This window comes from Micropterus dolomieu, linkage group LG04, assembly GCF_021292245.1.
Source record: "Micropterus dolomieu isolate WLL.071019.BEF.003 ecotype Adirondacks linkage group LG04, ASM2129224v1, whole genome shotgun sequence".
Lineage (NCBI taxonomy): Eukaryota > Metazoa > Chordata > Actinopteri > Centrarchiformes > Centrarchidae > Micropterus > Micropterus dolomieu.
Genome location: NC_060153.1, coordinates 18,502,098 through 18,517,355, shown reverse-complemented (window position 1 = coordinate 18,517,355; position 15,258 = coordinate 18,502,098). Strand labels below are relative to the sequence as shown.

Below are 15,258 nucleotides of genomic sequence, written 5' to 3'. Positions count from 1 at the left end.
CCCCCCTCTCGATCAAACCACGACTGCAGGAGAACAGCACCTTCTCATCAGGAGAGTGAGCGGGTTCTGGTTTGGATGCCACTTCATAATGTGTTTGTTCTCCCTCAGTGTCTCTGCCGATGAGTGCGATGAATAAAGAGGGGTGGACTTCACATACCACCGCAAACCTTTGGGAGCTACTGCGTCACACGGGAACCCTCATCTGTTCACGGACGCAGGTAAACACACGGAGCTTTTACTGGAGGCAGTCAAAGCTTCTTTTGGCCTCAGCAGGACTTTGACTTCAGTGGAGGGGGGGTGTGGATGTGAAAAGGACTGTATGAGATGCTAAATCAGTGCAATTAACCCTCTCCCACCCTCCTCATCCACCTAGCCTCCAGCAGCATCGACCGTATGGGTGGGGGGGATTTGCTGGGTAGCCATTCCACCGTCTCAATCAGCCTGTAAAGCAGACTCGTGACCAGCGCTGAATTTCAGACGAGGTCAAAGACGGCTGGAAAAACCGCAAGGCCCAAGCTCTCCTGGCTGCTGGATCATCTGCGGCTATCTGTAGCACTACTGATATTATCGCTGTACCATCCTGCACTACAACAAACGAATGGACAATCTGGTCTGGGAGAGGTGACGCTGTAGGAATACCAGGAGGATTCTTTTTAAATAGAATTCACTGGTTGTATGCTTTCTGCCAAATTCACACACACACACACACACACACACACACACACACACACACACACACACACACACACACACACACACACACACACACACACACACACACACACAAGTAGAACATACTGAATGTCAGTAAAACTGCCAACCACATCAGCTTCGCTACTTCTTCCATTACATTTGCTGGTGTTTTCCTTCGCCAGTCGCTCGCACCGAACCACGCAGCAAACGTCGAGTGACAAAGTTTACATACGAACCTCTGGTGGTCAGACTGCTGTAGCTGTTAGGTGTGTAGAGAAGGCAGCCAGGCACAGGACCGACAGTCGAAGCTCAAGCTGTCGCCTCTACGTACAAAAGTTCCATTCACTTTCTGTAGAATTTAATTTTCCGATCACAGAAATGAAACTTGCGATTTGGTGTTTTGATGTATTTGAGGTTGTTTTGCTCGCCAGAGGCCGAATTATAGTTTTCAGAGTAAAGCTTTAGCCGCACTGCTTCACTTTTTCCGCGGCGGAGGTGAAACCACATCACTGCAAATGACACAATTTAAATAATGAATAAAAGCAGAAAAAAACGCACACAGCATCCATTCCGTCATCTCATGTCAACATGTTGCCTTACTTGAACTGTTCTTAATGATCTCAGACCATGGTGTACAGAGCTGCTTGTGTCATGCTTTAGACATTAACCTTACACAGACCTAGACACACACTTAAAAACCACTAAAACCATGTTCCAGTGTTTTCCTCTTTTTAAAAGTGCAGATCTCTGATCAGTTTCCTGCTTGAGTCTCTCACACTGCAGCCATCTCGCTGTATTCTGATTTTGCCTCTCCAAATTGCATGTGCAGAGTTTAATTAAACATCAGAATACAAACTACAGTATTTGTGATGCTGAAGGTTTGTTAATATTAGAATTAATTTGCTTGATTGTTATTATTTTCTATCATTATTTTTTCCCCCACTCGAGCGTCTTACCCCACGAAGGCGACTGCCGACCCCACTGATGCAGATTACAACACGCTGATATGACTGTTGTCCGTGATCATCTTTCTCCACATGGCATATATTGAATCTGGTTTTATTTACCAAGTTACCAACAAACAGAAACTGTGCTGTAATTAACTGTGAATGAAAGTGAAAATCACCTTTGGGTCCAATCGTGCTTCCTGGGGAAATCAGAGCAGTCTTTTGTTTACGTCCTTTTTAAATAACTGTCTCCCACCTCTTAACATAATGCTCTTTATTTCTTTCACGATATTGTAATTCTCATTGTAATAATAATAATTATAAAACTAATAACTATAAAACTAAATGATATGGCTGTCTGGTATTTTACCTGAACAAAGAACTTTGATGCTGAAGAGTGTTTCTGAATGAGAGAGCACACTGTGCCATGATCAAGAAGGATCTTAAGAAATACTCAAAGATCTTTTGAGGATCGTCTGAGCCGATCCGAGGCCTCTGAGGAGCCGGTGGACAAGCGCAGGTCCATGAAGGACTACGATTGCTACAGGGAACTGAAGAGCAGACGCCACAAGCTCACAGGAGGAGTGGACGCTGAGGAGCTGGACAGCAATGTAGACGACTGGGAGGAGGAGACCATTGAGTTGTGTTTTTATCAACAAAGAAATCATTCCCCTTGGAGATCTGATTCTTGGCTCATGATAGAAATCGTGAGCCAAGAGTTGCTGCGTTTTTATAAAGACTTAAAAATAGAGGGGAATGAGGGTACATTGTTTTGCTTCGTCTTCCATTTTTTTTCCCCTCCTGTGACTCTTAAAACTGGCATTCCTGTACCAGATGTGGCAATCAGGCGTCCGTGACATTTTGTCTTATTACTGGATTTTACTTCACCTTCAATATTCCGCTGCCTTTAATGCGAAAGGGGAGGATGTGTTGTCTTCTTCACTGGCTGCTGTAGCATTTAGCTTTGTTTGCTTTCCTGTCTCCGTTTTCTGTTTTTGTTTCTGGCCTCCACATACATGTTGCTGCTGTTTGTGAAATGTCACCTTCACAATTCTTGGTCAGAGCTCAAGTCTGAAGACATAAAAAGCGTTGAGCCATGGGTACAGAGTTGTGGAAAAGGTCACACACACTTAAAACATAGCTTCGCCGAAGAGTTGAGAGGTGATATTGTTGCTCCATCTTCCTCATTTGTCGACAGTCGCTGAAACAGAAAATGTGAAGCTATCTCGCTAGATGACAAAGCAAAAAATCTGGCAGGGTATCAAGCACTTGATGTGCAATTTTCTGTGTGCATATTATTCAGATTCAAACCATTATTATTATTATTATTATTATTATTATTATTATTATTACTGCGAGATGTTTGTTTTACAGCCAAAGCATGTAACATGTTGCTTTAAGCCTTTTTGAATGGGCTACACACAAGACTTGACTGTACGATGTCTACATTTCCACAGTGGCCTGTTGTTGATATATTTAAAAAAAAAAAAAAATAATAATAAACTAATAAAGTTATGATTTGTAGCCTGATTCCCTCTGTACAGATGTCATGACTATATTGAAATATATAAATACATACAGTATATATTTAACACACAAACCTGAGTTCTAATGTCACGTGGATGCTTGGGGCATATATGTACAAAATGCTGAGTGTGTGTTGTACTTAAGATTTAAATTTTTATTGGTTTACTTTTGTTTCGTTAAGACGACTGTATAGTGATGTATTAAACTTTGCAAGCAGTACCATAGTAACATTGTGGATTTTATTTATTTGAAGCTGTTGTATCAACTGCAGCTTTTCATCAGTGTGATGTTACAGGATAAGCCTGGTGGTGAGCTCTGTATTCTTATTAATATTAACAAATCGCATGAAAACCAACAATAATTTGATAAGTACTTCCTGTCAGCTAAAACCTGCTAGCCCTGTGCCACGGAGCTCCATTGTTGTCCAAAAACTATTAAAATCACATCAATGAGCCTCAATGTTCCTTCATTACCATGGACACTAGTTTATTTTGACTCAATCCACGTTATAATTATAACCTTCATTTACCAGGAAAAGTCTTTGAGATTAAAAATCTCTTTTGCAAGAGCATCCAAGACATACAGCAGCACAGTTAAGACATGAAAACAACAATTTACAATGAAAATAAATAATACACATCGTGCTGGTGTAAATATTCACTAGAGCACCAAATGTATAACATTTGCCCAAAACTACAGTACCCAGCTGTGCTAGGAAACACTGAGTCTGTATATTTGTGAGCTGCTGCTGAAGATTTACATCTTCCAACCAATGGGCTTGAGGAACAAACTAACCCATTTTTGGTTTTGGTCTTTTCATGGGATGTGGATGAAAAATACAGAACAACGCCCGCCTTAAAACATAAAGTGTGGCCATTCATTTGGATTTCTGTAATTTAAACTAACTATGTCTGATAGTATCCTTATGGATGGCAGAGAACTCAATAAAAAGTCTGCCCTGAAATTTATGTTACGTATTTTTTGTATTTATTGTTGGATATGGCACAGTAAACCTACATTCAAATTAGGAAAACAGTGTGTTTCCTGTAATAGCATGCTGTAGTATTTTATATAATTTCTGTTCAGAAGAGTGTCTGTGTAGATCTGTTGTGACAGATATGAGAGCGTCAAGAAAGTACTCTGGTGCAGTTTTAAACTGAACAGCTGCACCTTAGAGTTCAAGTAAACCTGCAAAATGCTCACAGAAGATGTACATGGACCCATAGTCATGATCCATACATGACTGCTTTATATATATAAAAATATTTTACTGTGTTTATGCAGAAAGGTTATTGTATGACTATCATCTCTGCTCTTTAGGCCAGCTGCAGGATAAAACAGGATAATGGATTTAATGAAGAAAAAAAACTGTATTCTGGTTAAAGCTTCAAAAGGTTTATTGACTTTTAGCCCACTGAATCTGTTAACCTGCATGTGGTCTAAATATAACAGGTTTGTGACTCCTATTGTGTTAAATATGATACTATTTCTTCATACACTCCTAGATCTCGCATGACGGAGGAGAACCCCCTCCTGTGAGCCAAAATACTAGACTTCTGAGAATTCAGTGGGGAACCAAGGTTTCATAAACCAAATCACAGGTCGTTTGTCATCATTTATTAAAACATTTCAATCAAAAACACTCCAGCAGAATGTTTGATTTTATAATAGAAAAATTACAGACATTTGTCTAATGGAAAAATAGATCTCTGTGAACAAAGAATCAATCATCGGTGTGCCAGAAAAAATAAAAACAATTACTTCCCCTTCACCATAAACATTTAAAACACACAAGACAACGGTTCAGAAGCAGCAGGTAAAGACAAACAACAAAGCAACAGTCTTTCATCTATTTTCGGGGCTGCTGACAGAAGAATGTACATCAGCTCCTTTGTCTCAAACTCGATTGGTCTGATTGAACTTGTTTGGATTTTGCATCACACCGACCAATTTCTTCTCCTAGAAATGATCTGCCCAGTAGTAACAGATGAAGTGTCCGCACCACGGCGTCAGCATTAGCAGTTTAAATGTTGGGATGCAGGTTCACAAAACAGCACTGAGCCACTAGACTCTGGGAAGAAGTATTTTTTGTGACATATAGACAGATACTTTCTTCTGACTGAATGTTCAGTTTGTCCAGTATGTTCATTACTACGATCACAGCAGGGTTTATTGTTTTGTTTTGTTTGTTTTGTTGAGAAAACAAATGAGTTGATTTTAAAATTCAGCCAGTTTAGCAAATGATAAATCAGTGAATGCACCACTGTGTTTAAACCACCAGGAGGCAGCACTATCAAGGCACATCAAACATGTAAAAGGACCACCGCATCACGCACAACAAATCAGACTTTGCATAGGGGGAAATAAAAATGCATGAAAGTGATCTTGGAAGCCTTGCTTGGAACATATTTAGAATGGATACTCTTACATCTTAAGGCCCATAAAACCTCTCAAATTAAACAGTCTCAACAGGTAAAAATTCCTCTTTGGTTGAACTGAGGGGGTCACAAGTACAACGAGCCAAAGGGGAATTTGGGGAAACACCATGTTGGATGGACAGTGTGTCCACTTTTAACAGTCATTAACTCCTCCAGTGCCTGGCCTCATGGTGCTACTGACCAAATCTGTCCCCAAAAACGACAGCAAAGGAAAAGTGGAACAAGCATGTCTTCAAGTAATGTCTCCATCTTATGTGCTTGTAGCTCGTCAGCTAAATTCCTTTATGAGTAAACATTATTTCAACCAACTACATGAGAAATTAAATGACAGCAAACAGACCTCAACATCCCTCAAAGGCTTCAAAACAGAATTGCCAACAAACATGCATTGTGCAAAAACACGCATAAAAGAATATCTTGAGGAGAAATAAATGTTGGCCTTTCACAAGTCAACTCTTTAGTGTCAAACACGGTGATTAAAACACAAAACATTAAAATCTTGTGGCTTCATGGTTTCATTATGTTGACTGGATACCGCTGTCAGCCCCCCTGCTTGCTGCAATTTCCTAATTTTACAGTCACTGTGTGTGTTTTCACCTCGAGGTGAAATAAACTGAAAGGCATCCTTCTCTCTCTCTCTTTCTCTCTCTCTGCTAATGTTCCCAAATGATTACTTGTGGTGTGGAGGAAGAATAAGGGCGCCCTGTCAGGAACACAACGCTGCCTACCTCATGCAGCATTTAACAAGTCGATATCTCCCTCCTCCTCCTCCCTCCCCTCTCCCTGTACTCACTATATGCACCAATGTGATGTTTTAACCAGCTTCAATCCCCCAAAACCCTTGTATAAAGGCATGACTACATTTCACTTTGACTCAGACAACAACATATTTAAAAATCTTACTTTCCCGCTCAGAGAAGGCCAGAAGCCTCCGTTATCATTTCCTGTGTGTGACTTAAATCTCAGTGTTAAGGACACCTAGGTGATGATCATTAATAAATCTCCCCATAGGGACAGCCTGTGTGTGTGTGTGTGTGTGTGTGTGTGTGTGTGTGTGTGTGTGTGTGTGTGTGTGTGTGTGTGTGTGTGTGTGTCTGAAGAGCAGCTGTGGCCGGAGACACACAGGTCTGGGACCGTTGCGTACTGCAAAGTGGATGGATGGATGGATGAAAGCACAGGACAAAGACGAGTGGTATGTTGGGATGGAGCATGAAGCCGTGGAGGCACTTAAACACATCAATCAGCCGTCAAGGACCAGAGCTGTGGAAGCCACTGGACACGTTTACACCACTATCAGCAGTCTGTGACGTTCAGCACGGTGTTTTTAGCTGAGTTCGGTGCGGGTTTTTGCGGTGGGGGTTTAGGAGCACAACTTTCCAGCCTTGTCAGCATCTATTTCAGTTGGTGCTTTCTTAACTCACTGCCTGTAAACTCACTTGTGATTTAGTCAGTTATTCACATGAGTGGGACAAATCTGCACCAAACAATTACATGGTCCTTGTGATAATACACTGTGCAATGGATCAGTGGATTAAAGAGTTCACACAAATTATAAAAAAACACATTATTTTCTCCTTTACCTCCAATGGTCTCTCTGTGAACAGTTTTCACTGGAACTACTTTCTACAGAAGAAATAGTTAATAGATAATTAAAAATACTTTAATTTAAATATTAATAAAATGTATTTTCTGAACTGTTTTTTTGTTAGTTATCATTTAAGATCTCTTGCAAATAAAAAAAAAAATTGGTGACAAAACAAATCAATGTAAATGTCAGAGATTTGTGAGAATAATGTTTTTGTAATTTGGGTGAACTGACCCAACTGAAGTGTAGGGCCCCCACAAAGTTACAGTATCTCACAAAAGTGAGTACACCCCTCAAATAGTTGTAAATATTTTATTATATCTTTTCATGTGACAACACTGAGGAAATGAACTTGCTACAATGTAACATAGTGATGTCATTGTATATATTTTCTTTTCATGTGACAACACTGAGGAAATGAACCGCTAAACCGCTGGCAACAAAAGTGAAAATGTCCAAATTGGGCCCAATTAGCCATTTTCCCTCCACGCCGTCATGTGACTCGTTAGTGTTACAAGGTCTCAGGTGTGAATGGGGAGCAAGTGTGTTAAATTTGGTGTTATTGCTCTCATACTGGTCACTGGAAGTTCAACATGGCACCTCATGGCAAAGAACTCTCTGAGGTCACTATGTCCTGTGGACTGATGAGACCAAGATAACCTTATTTGGTTCAGATGGTGTCAAGCGTGTGTGGAGGCAACCAGGTGAGGAGTACAAAGACAAGTGTTTCTTGCCTACAGTCATGCATGGTGGTGGAAGTGTCATGGTCTGGGGCTGCATGAGAGCTGCTGGCACTGGGGAGCTACAGTTGTTTATTGAGGGAACCATGAATGCCAACATGTACAGTGACAAACTGAAGCAGAGCATGATTAGGACATTTTTCACTTAGTGATGTTCTCACTTTTGTTACCAGCGGTTTAGACATTAATGGCTGTGTGAGTGGACAGAAAATTTAGTTATTCAAGCTGTAAACTCACTACTTTACACTGAAGCACAGTGTCACTACTTCAGTGTTGTCGCATGAAAAGATATGATCAAATATTACAAAAATGTGAGGGCTGTACTCACTTTTGTGAGATGCTGTATGTTTACATTCAGAGATTCTCACCAAAATGCATCATGTGAATCCTTGAGTTCTAAAAAATTTCTTCTCTCATTAAACATTTGGAAAGCCAAAGCTTTTTTGAATCCAGCGTTCTTTACATCCATGTTTACCAGCTTGCAGCAAAATTCCTCACTGCCTTTTCTGGCGCACTGCAGCTTATGGTGTTTTACCACCCCATGTTCAGTGGAATAGTGTGTCCTCGTGCACAAAATAAAATTTTTTTTTAAATAAACGGCTCCATAATGCAACTAGAGCTCTAAACTCTACAGGAAACCTTTAAAAGCGTTTTTCTTTTAACAGAATAATAACAGATGTCACTCTGTTTACATTTGTTCCACTGCTGCTGTCTTTGCAGCACCCTTGAGACTTAAATATGACTACTTTTACCAGTGCCTTTAATCTAATCACATTTAAGGCTGTAGATTCAAAACTTACACTACACTGAAAATTTTACTGTCCTGTTTTATCATTTTTCTATTTAACTTTCTATCTAAATTTCAAACTCAATTAAAAATTGTATTTTAATGTCTTTTTTTTATCTTTCCGTGGTTTTGTTAATTAATTACCTTGTTGAAATGTGCTATACAAATAAACTTGCCTTGCCTTACTTCTCTAAGAACTGTCTCTGTATTTCAGAATAAAATCTTATTAAAAAATAGAAGACATAAGAACTGGTTTGACGGACATGAATCTGTTCTCAGGTGAAATTAAGGTAGCGTGGTTGGCTTGGGAAACCAGAATGGAGCTGGCAAGTCTTTAAGGCAATCGAACCTTTCTGAATCTGGGACTCTGGTGCTCAGAGTGAAACAACACAGCACACCAAATATTTACAGCCTCTGATCTCAAAACCGGGCGTGCAAAGAAAGCTGTGGGACCATCACAGATAGACTTAATATGAGAAAATAAATGTCAGATGAAATATTAAAAGATGTTTTTCCTGCAATGTGCTTCCTTGGGATTTGTTTGACTTCTACAGGAGCACAAGCCGGAGGCACACCTACCCTCACATCACTCAGCAGTCTTATATGTTGTAGTAGACGAGCACCATCGTCCCAGATGCCACCCGCTGACCCATCAAGGATTCAAGTTAGACTTTTGGCCTTTTGGAGTGTTTGAGGCTCTCTATGTTCAACAGTCGCAAAGCCCGATGACCTCTGTTAAAACGAGAACAACATCCCTGCTGCATCACTCACACAAACACACACACAGTCTCCAACGTACTGCAGAGGCATAAATCCAACCCTCTGCTGTTGCATACAATGCTGTAATTCAGGTTGATGTGTCGACTTCAGCACAGAGAAGATAAGAGATACTGGCGGCTAAAGATGTAGACGGATTCACTTTACATAGAGGCTCAACGCGTCATCATGTGTATCTGGTCTGTAAATTATCTACATGAAGCTCAGTCACGGCTATGGAGACCCAAAGTGTTCGCTACTAATAAATAAATAGATAAATAAATTAAATGGTATATTGAGAAATAATTCAATACATTTCTAAACCTTCGTTCATTATTGTGACTTTTCTATCCTGTTTCAGAGTTCATTGCAGGTCAGTTTTACTTTATTCCAGCAGTTATTTTCCCCCAATTTTTATCTCAGATTTTATTTTTAATTTTGTGTGCACAATTTAAGAATAAACAAATATCTTATATCAGGACTTGGAGGGTGATTTGTAAGAAAGTATTTGTCTCTCAGTGAAGACACACAGACCCCAGTGTTATTGGCCAATCATATAGCTGACTGTGCCGTCTGTCTTGATTAACTGATAAAGACTCTGAAAATAATGTGTGTTGGAAAAAGGACAGTTTGAAATAAAAAATACCAGCCGTAAACGCTCTTATTGTGAAAATATGTTGGATTAAATAACATTTCATAATAAGTTAAGATGAAAAATTGATTTAGGTTATTTTTATAAGTTAACAGTTATATATTGTACTGGCATTTATTAATATGATTCTTCATTCATAATGTCTTATTTTCTTTGATATTGATATTATTGATAACACTTTGGCCCTCCACACATAGCACGTGTTTGTATATAAACTGACCAACATCACATTACTTTCGTCTAAATCGTGTGGTCTCTATGTATAGTTGAGAGTCTAACTTTGCAGCTAACCCGTGAATCAGTCTTACATCCATTGCTTTGCTACTGTGTCTCTGTGCTTCGGAACATTTCTGGTTTAAATTGTGAAAATGTTTTTATTGGGTCTTAACAGCAGAGATGTTTGCTCAGTTCATCCAGTGATTAATCTCGCCAGGCCTCTGTGTGTCTCCGCTTGCAACGGCCCATATTCCACCACTTCTCCGTCGACGGTGATTATCCCTTTAGGCGAATAAGGCTCCAGCCTGAGTGCCCGCACCTTAGTGTACACCAGATGTTGACAGTTAGTAGCCAGATGTGCGCCCTTCTCCATAGCTAGGAACAGCCTCAGCAGCGCAGCGCGTGATATTCCCGCCCTAACGTAGAGAAGATGGATGAGGCCATCGTCCAATGTGGCGTCTGGTGCCGCCAGCAGGTCCTCCGCCAGGTGGGACTGGTACATGGCCAGCACCAGGACAAAGTCTTCCTCCTGCACCACCACCCAGTTGTCGGGCAGCGGCTGGTCCAGAGGCAGCAGCAGTGAGTCAGGCGGGCCGGTGAGGGATTTGGTGGCGCTCCGAGAAGGCGCGCTCTCCGTCGTCCTCCCTTTGAGGGAGTTGTTGGAGTGGCAGGAGTTGTGGAAGGTGTTCTGGCAGGGAGAGTCTCTGGACGGTCGACCCAGCAGGGGGGCTGGACCCAGGGAGGAGGCCTGATTATTGCAGTGCGGTGTCATGTTATTTCTCAAACCCCCGTCGTTGTTGTGGCCCTCTGTGGCGGGCAGGTAGGCCAGCTTGCCCCTGTAGACACGGAGACAAGCCAGCCTCACCAGTGTGCCAATGGTGAACCGAGCAGCGCCGACGTGGCGATACTTCTCGCTCTCTATGTCTACGTCCGCTACAAAGCCCCAGGCCAGCGAGAGGAAGGAGAAGAGACGAGGGCTGGAGGAGAGATGGATGGAGACCAGGTCCATACGGGACACGAGCCCTTTGCAGAGCAGGAAACCACAGCTGACCAGGAGCTCCTCACTGCACACCGGCGAGGCTCTAGAGGAGGGAAACCAGAGGAGCGAAGGAGGACAGTCACATTCTGTAAACATATTTTGCTGCCTACAGGGGCTCATATGAATTACATGTGAAAGACGTTCGAATCAACCTTAATTTCAGTAATTCAAAACGTGTTTTATCAAGAACACTATTTTTTTTTTCAAAGTTTTAAATTGTCATGGTTCCCTATTTCATGACTTTCAGGCACTACTGTTCATGTTAACTGTGTGTGTCTTTATGTGTTAACTACTCAGGTCTGTCTTAGGAAGATAATGAATTTCGATTTAATTATTTCAAAGTTACACCCGTCCTCTAGAAGGAGACAAAATCTAGCTTCAAAAATAAGACTCAGACACCAAAATAAAACAGAGGGAAGGTGCACTTAATATTTTTGGAAGTGGGTCGAGGCTGGTGTGTGTTTTAGGAGGGTGAGCTGTAAGAGGAGCGTTATACAATACTGGGGTAACAGTGAGCTTATTGTGAGATGGTAAAAATCAGAGAGGAGGTAGATGCGGAGGGTGGAGGCACATGGAGCTCTGAAGGGAGGGGGTGGGGATGGGGGGAGGTTCACTAAATCAGGAGGCTCAGGGACAAATCTTGGAGGGGGGACAGAATCAGCGTATGTGCCCTCAGACATGACAGGCCAGTCAGACAACAAAGACAACCCCATCTGGGAGAATGGAGACCGGGGTGGAAGGTCATGATAACACCCCTCACAACCACACACACACACACACACACACACACACACACACACACACACACACACACACACACACACACACACACACACACACACACACACACACACACACACACACACACGCGCCTGCTGTTACCACCCACAGACAATTACAGTGACGACTGGACGTCTCAGTGGAGTTCACTGGCAGTGGCACTGCAGATATCTCCATATTCATCATCCTGAATTTATTCACCGGCCTCAATCTAAATAGTTTCATCTATATTTCCACGGCTCTGTTTCTTTTCTCATCATTGTCTGGTAAAAAGGTCAACTAATAAAAAGATAGTCCAACTCACCCGCTGCACCTTAGAATCATGGTGGAAAGTAACTAAGTACATTTACTCAGGTACGATGTTGATGTACATGTGCTTTAAACGAGCATTTTCATTTTATGCTATTTTATGCTTCTGCTATATTTCAGAAAGAAATATTGCAGTTTTTAATCCACTATTTGACAGCTGTAGATACTTTTCAGATCAAGATTTACATAAACGAGACAAGGGGCCTTACACCCAGCACAAAGCACGGGACAAGTATTTTCCAAGCGACGCTGTTGTCATTTTCTCGCTCCCAGATTACATGCCGTTTACTGTGTGTGAAAGTGAAGTTGGACACGCCCTAAATGCACTTTAGACCATGCGTGATAAATCATTTAAATACGGCCCTAAGAGTCTACAACCATGCCAGCAGCTCCGTGAGGTTGTACACTGTGGTGCTAACATGCTCACAAGGACGATGCTAACGTCCTGATGTTTAGCAGGTGTATTGTTTATGGTATTGTTTGATGTTTGTTTGAGATATGTCACTCTGAACCACGAATGTCAACGTCATGGTGGGGAGTGAGGAAAAGTCGGGAGATCAGTAGTTGCTGAGATCTTTCAGTCTGGATCAAAGTGGTGGACCGACACACTGACCAACATCTCTAACCCTAAAACCAAAGAGTTATTTTGTCTTAACTTCTCAGATTATACATAAATACAAATTTATGTTGCCTAACTTTTGTCTTTTGTTTTGTCCTCTTTACTACCACTTTACTTCTCCCACAACCCCTCACATTTATGTTGTGACCCTTTGGAGGGAGCCTGACCCTTAGGTTGGGAACTACTGGACTAAACTACCTTACAGTAAATAAAGTAGTTTGCTCCACTTCAACCAGCTACAACAGAAAAATGGCACATAAAACAATGTATCAGTCAGTCACAGGGCACCCTTCTGCTTAATGAGTACTTTTGATACTTCCTTATAGTACTTGATAGTAAAATTGGCTTTCAATACTTATAAGTATATAAGTAAATAATTATCAATAATAGAGACACCTCTCAGTATAACACAATACAGTTCAACAGCAGCACAAACTACATTCTGCAAAATGATCATACAGCTCGCTAAAACAAAATCATTATAACCCTCAGGATTTATTGCAGGCCTGTTGTATTAGACTGCATTAGTTTTAGCTACTGCAGATGTACCTAATAAACTTGCAACTGAGTTTTCTAAGCTGTTTATGCAGTATCTGTAACCCGCCAGGGGAGGGAGACTCCCACTCACATCAAAGTGTCACACCTGTCACTTCAGAAACCGTAAGCCTCGCAGATGACGTTTCTGCTTGTGCTCATTATGTTTGTGTACAGAAACACATTAAACCCTCACTCAGCGAACCTGTTCACTGCATTGCATAATACCAGATACATTCTAGCCGTCACTCATTTGATCCACGTAGCCTCAGTGAACCCTACATTCAGCTGGGAATAATACCGAATACACTCTGAGCCAGGGCCACTGCAGGACAGCCTGCAGCAACCAAAGAGAGAGAGATTTTCTGGATGCCCCGGGAGTGTGAGAGGAGAGTAAACAATACAGAGTCTGGTCCCTTCCTCTCATTGTTGCTGCCTCTCTGGCTGGAAGACCATTGTTCGATGCTGATTGGCAGATGCAGTAGAAGTGATGAATGAATGTGGCTCTTTGGTGAAGACAGAACCATCAGCATAAGATGTTTTGTTTAGTCTCATTTTAATGTGACTTTATTTATTTTAGTCAGAAATCCCACTGCAGCACAAAGGCTTTTAAAGGGTGCTAGACAAAAAGCAAAAAAGCAAAAAAGCAACAACAAAACACACTGAGACACAAAATGACAGATTACAGAAAGTAAAAGGGCAAAAGCTTCACGTGACCTAGAAACAGGAGGAGCAGCTTAAAGAGTAAAGAGCCTCAAAGCACTTCATGAGGTTTTTAAATTTCCCACGTGACTTCAGAGTAAAAAGGGCAGAGTAACACAAACAGCAGTCCAAGAAGCATTGTCTTCATGAAACTATACCAACCAGCTACACTATGGGAGGAGAGAATGTGCAGTGAAATAACAACTCACTTCCATGACTTGGCACAGACCGTGGAGCTGTCAGGGGGCTTACAGCTGAAATAAAGTTAAAACGTAGGGACATTATAAAACACGGTACACCTTTTATCTCCCCACTTTTGTTGGGTTTTTTTCTGGCATAGCTCTATAGATGGCAACGTTGTCTATTGATTGATTGACTGTTCGATCGGTCGACCATTTTAAAGGGCATTTCTTACAAAAAAATGTTTACATTTATAGACCAAATGAATAATCAATTAATTGAGAAATAATTGGCAGATTAATCATAGTCTGGACCATTTGGGAATGGACTTTACAAACATTCATGTACACAACTGATGAATCCCAATGACTTTTTTGATCCCTTACTTTTCCTTTAGCACCATCAGTTCACCATATCAGTTTGTCTTTAGTTCATGTTGACCTGCAAAACTAAACAGCTGTACTTTGTGTTTAGTGCTAATTAGCAAGTGTTAGCATGCTAACACGCTAAACTAAGCTGGTGAACATGCTAAACATCAGCTTGTCAACATTGTCATTTTGAGCACTGTGCAGTGCTGACGTTGTTATTTAGCTAAAAGCACCGCTGTGCCTAAGTGCAGCGCCACAGAGCTGCTCGCGTGGCTGTAGAGTCTGATTGTGTCTTCATACTCAACACAAAGCAAGTTTTAGAGGCAGCGCAATTTTTTCTCTCATTCCGCTTCTCCTTTATGTTCTTAGTTCTGGTTGAACAAATG

General features: G+C 41.3%; 2 protein-coding genes across 3 annotated transcripts in view; one reads left to right on the top strand and one right to left on the bottom strand.

Annotated features, from left to right (window-relative positions):
• ube2o (ubiquitin-conjugating enzyme E2O) overlaps positions 1 to 3,391 on the top strand; it is a 36,949-nt gene extending 33,558 nt beyond the window's left edge. The window contains exons 23-24 of one of the 2 annotated variants that reach the window (XR_006824885.1): positions 109 to 218; positions 374 to 3,391. Coding sequence is in view for 1 of the 2 variants with exons in the window: in XM_046048021.1 (XP_045903977.1) it covers positions 109 to 136 (28 nt within the window). In the remaining variant the exon portion in view is untranslated. Of the gene's footprint in view, positions 1 to 108 lie in introns of both variants that reach the window. The other variant, XM_046048021.1, reaches the window with a different exon arrangement.
• Positions 3,392 to 8,370: 4,979 nt separating this feature from the next.
• LOC123970399 (sphingosine kinase 1-like) overlaps positions 8,371 to 15,258 on the bottom strand; it is a 55,187-nt gene continuing 48,299 nt past the window's right edge. The window contains exon 5 of the mRNA XM_046048431.1: positions 8,371 to 11,423. Coding sequence (XP_045904387.1) covers positions 10,535 to 11,423 — 889 coding nt within the window. The 3' untranslated portion in view covers positions 8,371 to 10,534. The remainder of the gene's footprint in view (positions 11,424 to 15,258) is intronic.